Source organism: Gigantopelta aegis, chromosome 14, assembly GCF_016097555.1.
Source record: "Gigantopelta aegis isolate Gae_Host chromosome 14, Gae_host_genome, whole genome shotgun sequence".
Lineage (NCBI taxonomy): Eukaryota > Metazoa > Mollusca > Gastropoda > Neomphalida > Peltospiridae > Gigantopelta > Gigantopelta aegis.
Window position 1 is genome coordinate 36,045,741 of NC_054712.1, and position 10,112 is coordinate 36,055,852.

At 37.5% G+C, this 10,112-nt stretch overlaps 1 protein-coding gene across 6 annotated transcripts in view; it reads right to left on the bottom strand.

Moving 5' to 3' along the window:
- The window catches only part of LOC121389454 (WD repeat-containing protein 7-like), a 65,355-nt gene extending 58,109 nt beyond the window's left edge, over nucleotides 1-7,246 (bottom strand). For all 6 annotated transcript variants that reach the window (XM_041521090.1, XM_041521088.1, XM_041521089.1 and 3 more), the window contains exons 1-4: nucleotides 7,138-7,246; nucleotides 2,434-2,610; nucleotides 1,858-1,964; nucleotides 963-1,041 (exon numbers count right to left, since the gene is read on the bottom strand). In XM_041521090.1, coding sequence (XP_041377024.1) covers nucleotides 963-1,041; nucleotides 1,858-1,964; nucleotides 2,434-2,595 — 348 coding nt within the window. In that variant the 5' untranslated portion in view covers nucleotides 2,596-2,610; nucleotides 7,138-7,246. The remainder of the gene's footprint in view (nucleotides 1-962; nucleotides 1,042-1,857; nucleotides 1,965-2,433; nucleotides 2,611-7,137) is intronic.
- Nucleotides 7,247-10,112: the final 2,866 nt, after the last annotated feature.

The window sequence follows — 10,112 nt, forward strand, 5'->3', positions numbered from 1 at the left end:
GAATACCGACCATTCCGTCAACAGACAGCGAGTTAGTTTTTAGTGGTTAGTGAGAGAGAAGAGGGTGTAATGGTCTTGCACCTACCCACCGAGTCATTAAAACTCACTCTGGGTGGGAGCCGGTACTGGGCTGTGTACCCAGAACCTACCAGCCGTATGTCCAATGACTTAACCACAACACCATCGAGGCTGGTATCTGCACATAAGCTTGGTGAAAGGTTACTTAAAGCTTGCTCATCTGTTAAGACACATGATGAGCTACATGTAGGTGCCGAGTTAGTTTGTTTACAACTGTCTCACTGATTTCACTGTGATGCAATCTTAAAACAATGTGTTTTTAATTCTTATTTCCATTTGTCAATTAGTTATTTCAACTCAGCACTTAACACGTTGTCTGCTCACAAAGAGATTTTTGTTTCTTACACCAACAGTATCAAACTAAATAGATATATATCCTCACAAAGCGAAAGACTCACCAAAATCGCCCACATATGAGAACTATCAGCTGAGCAAAAAAACGTAAGTAACCTTTTGCCAGCCGATAGCTCTTGTGAATCGTAGGTTTTATGCAATAGTGGTGGTGGTATCTTTGACACCCAATAGTCAATGTGAGTTTTTGGTGTTGGGATGTCGATCGATCATTAAATGAAAGTAAAGTTTGTTTGGTTAATGACTAGCACTAAATCACAATGATTTATTCACCATCGGCTATCGGATGTCAAACCTTTTGTAATTGTGACGTACAATCTTAAAGTAAACGTGCTATATTTTTCTATAATAACAGCAAGGGACCGTTTATACGTGCACTTTCCTATACTTGTATCTATCGTGGGGCACTGGTTGGTTCGATCCTACAATGCAAGCACCCCAGATGAGCATTCTATTGACTGATCGAGATCACACCCTGATGTTAAACATCCATTCATTCATTCACTTGGTGGTAATAAAGTATATAAACTTACTATGATATCGGTATGAACCATGGTCATCTTGGTGTTTTCTATGCAGCGCCCATCACTGATATCCCACAAACACATTTCTCTGTAAACAAACAGTAAATAAATTCATTAAATACACTGATATATATATATATATATATACACACACACAAACGACATCATCCATTATGGTATTTTTACCGTAACCTGTACAAAAATATCATGAATTACTCTTACCAATTTAGTATGGAACTCTCAAATTCAATATAATTTCACTGTTTACAATACAAATTGTCAAATCGTGTTATGCTAATAAACTCATAAATATGGCTATACATTCAAAAACAAAATTAACGAAACTGTTAAAATAAATTAAAACTAGTAGGAATAGCCTGCGTGGTAACAGTGAATTTCCTTTCTCTTTTTCTCAAACTAATGTTGATATAATCATATGTCAAACACCAAATAGTTGTAATTTAATTTGTGCCAAGGTGTTGTTAACCAAAAATTTTGCTTTTGGTTCGGGTTTTTTCCAATATGTATATTTCGTAAATGACCAAAATTACTTTCAGCTCAATCTTACCTAGGAAAACAATGTTTGTCTATAAATTTTATAATTGAGATGGAACGTGAATGACGTGTAATTTCAGACTCTTGGATTTCACGGAAATTATAATTTTCGGAACCGTGTCAGTAAAATCACGGAACCAGAAGTTTGTTTCCAATGATAATTATATTGAGTATGACTATTCAATGAAAAGAATACATATATAATTATTTTTTACAATAATTTTCAATAGATTCCCATAATCACAAGTCACGGAACCAAAAAAGTGCTTCCCATGAAATTTTAAATCCTATTGCCTGAATTTATATGGACCCATTTTTCCCTGGTTTACAGTATTAGTTTCATTCTCACCCATTTTCCGAGGCACTCACGACATACTGTTCATCTGGCTCCTCACTTCCTGGTGCCAGACAGGTGATTGCCGTGGTGTGACCGAACAGCATGCTTCGGGGAAATAACTGTAACATACACAACATAGTAATCTAGTAAATCTACATGTAAATAGATAATAACTTGACTTCTAGTTAAATTGTTTTATTAATAAAAGATAATCAAATTCACTACATACAAAATGTCAAACAAGACTCTGGTTTTCTCCACTAAAATATTATATTAATTACATCACTACTGTTAAAACAATTTATAAGGTCACTATTCAATTGAGAAATTATGTCACTCCTTAATCTTAAGGGAAAACATGTTTAATATACAGCCACTAATATTTTATTTGATATGTAATTACAATTGTTACAAAGTGTCTGTTAGTCGATAACATCTTTAAAATTGCAGCAAACTATGTCCCTTTAAGGAATGATTAAAAAAATGTGTATGTTTAAGCATCACAAACGAGCCTAGAAAAAAAAATACCCATGGAGGCCTTAACTTAAGACTAGAACTCAAATGCTGTACAACAATGTACATACAAACCTGCCAGTTATCAGTAATGTCCCAGATACAGATCTGTCCATCATTGCACCCAGTCACAATGTTCTTCATGTCTGCGGTCATCAATATAGCAGATATGCAGTGTGTGGGAGCATGACGCCCCCACAGCACCATTGGAACAACAAGACTGCTGCCGGATGACATCTTGACAGAAATATTCTGAAATACACATGTGGGAACGAATTTGTAATCAACACAATTATGTACACATAAACAAACAGTAACAGGTCGTTTTGCCCTTATTACTAGTTCACCCAAGTGGTTTCACCATAATTTTTATTTTGTTTATATAAAAAAATTTGTTCACAGATTTATCCTATATCGTTTTTCACATTTCACATATTTTGGTCAATAACATTTGACTTTCAACCTACGATATAGAAGATGGTCTAATACGCTGAATGAAGGTCTATACAACAGCACAAAATTTGTCTACATAGTATGTACAATAAGCTATTTCTGAACAGATTGGTGTTTTTTTAACTGCACACAAATATAGTGCTTTTTTGTCAATTCCAAAACACTTGTACTTTTTTTTCCCCCATAAAATAAAACTGAAATCAAATACAAAGAACAATGTTCATGAAGGCTGGGAAGGATTATATTATGAACTATTATAAACAGTAAAAAAACCACACACAAAAAACTTCAAAACCATAATAAATATATTTATTTTTTTGAGCCAATTAGTGCAGGGCACATATTAATCCAATACTTTTCTTAATATGAAGGCGAGTTGCTTCCTTCCATTTAGCAAATTTAAAATGGTGGGCTAAGTTTTGAAGGTTGTCGTTGGAGATTTATTTTGTTAATAATGCAAGTACTTCAATCGTGATTTAGCGAGTATGGTAAGTTATACGTTTTTGGTTTGTGTGACCATTTGTTGTACTATTTCGGTTGAGAAACGGTTGAAACATGGTGACACAAGTTTTGATGATGATTATAACTAGTTTAACATGCCCATATACCACTTGGGTTTCGAACACGGCCATCCCGAGTCCAACCTCTGATAAGATTGGTGGCCTGACGCAGGATGTGTGTGTGTGGGGGGGGGGGGGGGGGGGGGGGGGGGGGGGGAGGGGAGGAGAGAGGTGGTAGTGTTGAAAATAGAAATTAGTAAAAAGGTTAATAGAATAAATTAAAAAAAAAGAAAAAATTACAAGCCAAAAATAAAAAGAATTGACTGCTCGGCCGAATATTTATATAATTTGGAGCATTTTAGAAGGACAATCCAAAAATAAATAAGAGAAAGAAGAGAGGATGGGACTATTTAATCATATTAAAAAAAGAAGTAATTTCGACATTAAATTTTGAACAAAGGTTAAATGTTTAAAGTCCGATCTATATGTCCACGTGAGTGGCCTCGTTAAGGTCGTTAGGGTGTGGAGGTTGGCCTACGGCGAACTGATGAGCGAGAACCGGCAAAGGCTAGGATGAAGTGCTTCCATCTCTGGTCTGCGAGGATGGTTATGACACTCCGGTAGTCGTTGCTGAAAAGGGCCTTGACGATCCTGTGGATGGTGTGGTTATCCATCTCTCTAACCAGGACCACTTGTCGGTAGACTCCTTCTCGGCGCTGAGTTAGTACCTTCTTGCCGCCTGTAGACTTGATGGTGTGTAGCTTGTAAGCGCTTCCATCAGGCAGTTGTTTTAGCTCTGGTTCCACTAGTCCGCCCATCAGTGATGCCGGATCCGAGGTGTCCCCCTGCACGAACTTCAGGAAGCTGGACCTGATATTCCCAATCTGAACTTTCCAGACGGCTTCCAAGTCGAAGGGGGACGGTGCTTGTGAAGGTGGAGGCTGTGCCTTGTCAGGCTGGTCACTCGGAAGGCGGTGGTCCAGAACTGGCAAGACTGGTGACAATGGCCAGTTACATGTAGGCAGTGGCATAGCGGGAGATGGAGGTCCATCTGCGGGCGTCTTGCACATCAGCGCATTGAGAGCGGGTCCGGATGAGCTGGTCCTTTCGTCTTGGGCCGAGCCGGGGGCGGTGACGCAGAAGGGACTGCTGCTGGCGGTTGAGCCGCCAGTTTTGTTCCCCCCTGAGCCGCCCTCTTCCCTTGCTCTTCTGCAAGTCCGAGTCGCCGTACACAAAAGTCACAGTTGCCCGTGATCCGGTGTACGCGACGCGAAACTCCAGCAGCGATCCAAAGCTTACAATCAAGCCCCCCAGGTGTGTGTGTGTGTGGGGGGGGGGGGGGGGGCAAGTCGAGAGCATAGGCAACAGCGTCCAGCTTCATGAAGAGTTAGCTTGGAAGTGACAAGTTTTAAATACCAGCTATATATAGAGTAAAGTAAAAATGTTCCGTTCAGACTAGAAGCGAATCAATTCACTTTTAGGGGAAATGACTGGGTACGAATGAGATTTAGGGTGAACCAACACTGTGTGAATGGGACTAAGGGCGAATCAAGGTTTCAAATGGTCTTAAGGTGAAACGACCTGGTATCAGATAAAGGCCTCAGAGACTGAAATCTGAATGTTTTGGTTATATTTAAATCACACATCCCATTTGAAATGTGCAGCCCATTACAACCATACTGGACCATGTAGATGATGTCCTAAACTTCATGGGTGAATGGAAATAAGCATGTTAGACATTTCAGTGACAGACTGATGTAATTTTGCGATTTACACTGGTGGCACCTAAGTCTGCGCACCTAAGCATTTGTGTTATATTTTTAAGTTAAAATCTTTCTTTAAAAAAATTTGTTTCACTGCCACAATACAATGGAACAATGAACATGTTACTACTGAAAGTTATTTTAATTTTAATGTTTTTTAAACTCAAGTAATGAGTGCATTTTTAGTGGGACCCCTCTGTATTTACTGGCCTGCATGACGGCACATAAATCGGCACAACACTAATCTGAAATAGCACTCGGAGAGAAAACAACAAACACTTCAAAGTATGCTTGGGGGTTCCATGATCCTTAGTTTACGCTAACAGATAAAATAAAAAAGCATTTATTTCCTTTAAGGATTCATAAATTACAATAAGATTATAAGCAGGGGTTCTAGAATTTTAAAAAAATTCACTTGCCATTGGGCCAGTGGATTTGAAAATTCACTGGCCATGGTAAAAAATTCACTTGCCCAATTTTAACTGTTGATAAAAAAAAAAAAAAACCACAGTAAATTAAAATAATTAACTTTTTAGTGTACCGGGTACATTTTGCATACTGAGATCATATGTAATCAATTTGTCAATTTGCACAACACATAGGCTCATTAGGCACACTTTATGTTTGTTTAGAAAAACATGAAACCATTTTTATCAGTTTAGAGTAAAGTTACTTATTAAAAATTTTAAATAATTGTTTCCACTAAAAAACCACCTAAGTTAATATAAATATATATATATATATATATATATATATATATATATATATATATATATATATATATATATATATATATATATATACACACACACACATATATACATACATACATATATAATCCATGTTACATATTATGACAATTACAGTATTAAAAACAAATAAATATTCTATCACTTATGAATGAGTATATATTTATGTACTTAAGAATGGGAAATCCTCCTCACACCCAACCCCCAAACCCCCCCCCCAAAAAAAAACAAAAACATACAAAATTAGTAATTTTTCAATATAGGTACTTTGTTATATTTACCTATTTCAAGATATTGTGTAATTAGTTATTTTTATTATTTATTTATTTTTTTGCAATTTATGTGATATTTTATAAATTAAATTAATAATTTACACATGGACCGTTTTGCAACATACATGGTGACATGCAACCTTTACAAACTAATAAAAGACTGGTTACCGTTACGCATTTTACTTACGCTTGCACTGTACTACTATTAACATTAGAGTAACAAATCTTTGGGTACCAGTGCAAATAAGAACATGGCCGCAAGCAATCAAGTTTTTTTTTTTTTTTAAGTGTTTACACTTTATAACTTGAATAAAGTTACATCGGTAGGTATACTGATGTCATCAATGGGTCAAATTACTGGTTACCAACTATTTGTTAGTAAAATATTGCATGTGATAGCAAATCGAAAGAAATGACTTGTAGATGTTTCTTTTGTTTTCGTACGAGCCAACTCCAAGCGTTGTAGATTTTTTTTTTTTTTTTTTATCACTTGCCATCGGGATCTCACAAAGTAACTTTTACTGGCCCGAATCCAAAAACCACTGGCCTCGGGCATCGGGCCACCGTATTCTAGAAGCCCTGTTATAAGGTATGTATGGAAGCTTCTATGCAAGTTGATACACAAGGTTGATCATTACAGCGTTGACAGGCAATACAAAAACATGTTGATCGAGGCTGGCAAAAGTATACTTTTAGTGCATTAATTCTGAGGGTTTTTTTCAATCAAATTGTTATCTATCAGTTTTATACATATATTCACAATCAAGATGTGTTGTTTTAACCATTGTTTTGTGAAATAAATTAACGTTGTTTGTTTGTTTGTTTACAAACATACCCCAAAACTTGCTTCAATGCGTAATGTAACGTTATTGACGTGCGCAGACTTTTGTGCCGCTCAGACTAAGGTGACGTGAGTGTACGGACACAGAAAGTGACAGATCGAGACTTACAAAAGCACGTTTCCGTAACTTAATGTGATGCAACTAAAACATACTTATCTGCTAGTATGAGATTAATAAAGACAGAGACAAGTTACACAAACCTGAACAACAAACCGAAGGAAGTTTATGTGCAAATCAACAGCATTGCTTTCTACTTAAATAAATTATCATCACATTTCAGTTTCTGCACTTCCTCAAACCCAAGTACTACTTGACCGGAACGCCTTTTTCGACTTCCTGCCATTCGAAATAATATAGTTCCGTAATATTTACCATATTAGTTAACAAAAGACAGCAACCAAAACATTTTTGAAAATGTACATTAAAACACCTATCTTAGATTTCCATGCACAACATTAAACTTTTACGTTAATGAGGCTGGAAAACATGCGCTTTAATATAGTTTACAATTAAAAAACAAAACTAAGGGAGGTAATACGAGATATATAAAATATACTGCAGAAGCTATATATACGATAGCCGTATACAATGTTATGCAACTAAGAACTGACTGTATACACGGTACAATTATGTCCCCCAGTAGTTTCAGTTAATACGCTGAATGGTGAGGATATACCGCTTGTGATCAGCTAGTCACCTCCTAGGCCCGTAGCCAATGGGGGGGGGGGGGGGGGGGGGGTAGGACTGGAGGTGACTCGAGCTAACCGCTTGTAAAGTCATCAAACTGATTTAAACTGCAAAAACAAGACGTCCTGGGTTGGGGTAAGGGTTTTCAACTAAATAACATTCAGTCAATCTGATTAAAATTAGCTCTACTGGTTTACCAGTAGATCTAACAGCATTGCGTGGACTCCCATGTCCAGGTGACATTTCATCTATAAATAATAATTTAAATATCGACCAATTACACTTCGCCTTTTATAGCGTTATTCGGGAGCATACCAATTCTAAAACTATCGGGCGAGACTATTTATGCAATAGGCGAACTTGTTGGTCTAAATCGACATTAAAAAACAGGGGGGAAAGTGCAATAATAAACTTTAGATTGTATACTAGTATAAATAGATTTTATGGCTATACCATCACCTTTTTTTTCCGTCTTGAAACGAATTTTATATAAAATTTTATACTGAAATTAGTTTCCGGCATACTTCGTAATTCACCCGAATCATTTCGTATACCATCGGTATAATCCAGAATGTTTTCAAATTCTTTTCAAATCACTGGTGGGGGGTGGGGGGTATGCCACCAGAAGTAGGTTAGGCCATAGGCGTAGGCGGTTTCGGCCGTAGGGAGTGTTCGGTTTGTCTGGGGGACTGCCTCCCGCCCCCTCGGGGCTCTCCCCCGGTTTGCGGCCACACTGAAGTTCCCAATATAGTTGGTGCCCCTTATAATACTCGGCCCCTCTGCTAAACAAACTTCCTGTGGCCTAGGCCCAACCTCCTAGAAACCAACCTACTTGGAAAATTAGGGTTAACAGAGAGCTCTGTAATATTAATTTAACATTAGAAATACCCGTTCCAAAATGCGATCAAAATTATATAATTTGTTTAAATAATTATGAATTTTATTATTTTAGAAATGTCGCAAAAAAAAAAAAATGTAATATATAAAGTCCCACTCCCTGATTGGTGTAAATTCAAAATTGTCCTAATTAACTCTACCCCGAGTTGGGTTACTGGCCTCCAGAGGCCGAACCCGGGGTGGTCATGCTCGAAACCTTAGTGGTATAGGAGCATGTTAAAAACATTATGCCATGTCAAATCACTGGACTTTGCAAATAAGGTTTTGATTGGTCGAATGAAAGGTCAACTGGACATGAACTTCAACGGTGTGCTGTTAGATCCACAGGTAATAGTAATTAACAAGTGGAGCTAATTTTTAATTAGATTGCTCTGTGAAGAGACAGTGTACGGTCACCTCGCCCAGTCTAAACTTTTCCGTGAATAGCACAGGTTACATAAATTATAAAATAACAGGCGTTATAAACATTACTAGTAATATTAGTTAATATGGTTGCCTCTGATTTTCACACTGTCTTCGATATATAATTTTTGATGTATTAAAACCCCCAGATCTTTATTTGACTTATTCGTGTAGGATGTAGGGTTTGAAAAACATGCAGCAGAGTAATTTAAGGCATTCAATAAAATGGTTCAATAAGTATTTTAAAATGCCTATTTCACAAAAGATCGTAAGTTTACGTCTGCGACTAGCAGTTATACCGGGCATACATTTACAAGTGTTTGGCATCTATTTCACGAAGAAATTTACATCATTACAGAAGATGGAGCATTTTAAGGACAAAAGAAAATGTAATACGTGTACTTTTAACTATATTTGTTGTTCTATATGCCTAGTTGTAACAAAAAGTGTGGTTTAGTCGTAGATTTACGTTTACGTGCAAAACTAGGCTTACGATTGTTTTGTGAAATTTTATTGGCAAGCCTCCATCCCTTGAAAATTATGGCTCGTATGCCTATAGATGTTAAACCATTTTATATGGTTTTGCTTTTCAGTTATTTTTTATGATTATTATTTTTTTTTTTTACCACCTTTGTTTGGGATGTAGTTTGGTGTACAGCGCTCGCTTAGAGGTTTTGGTTTTTGTACCTGTCCCAACCAGTATTCCACGACTGGTATATCAAAGATCATGGTACTGTTCTGTCGGGGGGGTGGGTGGCATAGTCCAGTGGTAAAGCACTCGCTTGATGCGCAGTCGGTTTAGGATCGATCCCCGTCGGTGGCCCCATTGGGCTATTTCTCATTCCAGCCAGTGCTCCACAACTGGTGCAACAAAGGCCGTGGTATGTACTATTCTGTCTGTGGGATGGTGCATATAAAAGATCAATTGCTGCTAATCGAAAAAGAGTAGCCCATGAAGTGGCGACAGCGGGTTTCCTCTCTATATATTTGTGTGGTCCGTAACCATATGTCCATATTAGCGAGAGAGAGAGAGAGAGAGAGAGAGAGAGAGAGAGAGAGAGAGAGAGAGAGAGAGAGAGAAGAGAGAGAGAGAGGAGAGAGAGAGAGAGAAGAGAGAGAGAGAGAGAGAGAGAGAGAGAGAGGGGGGAAGAGAGATGGTCAAGAGTGGTCTAATGCGACAGCCACCTGT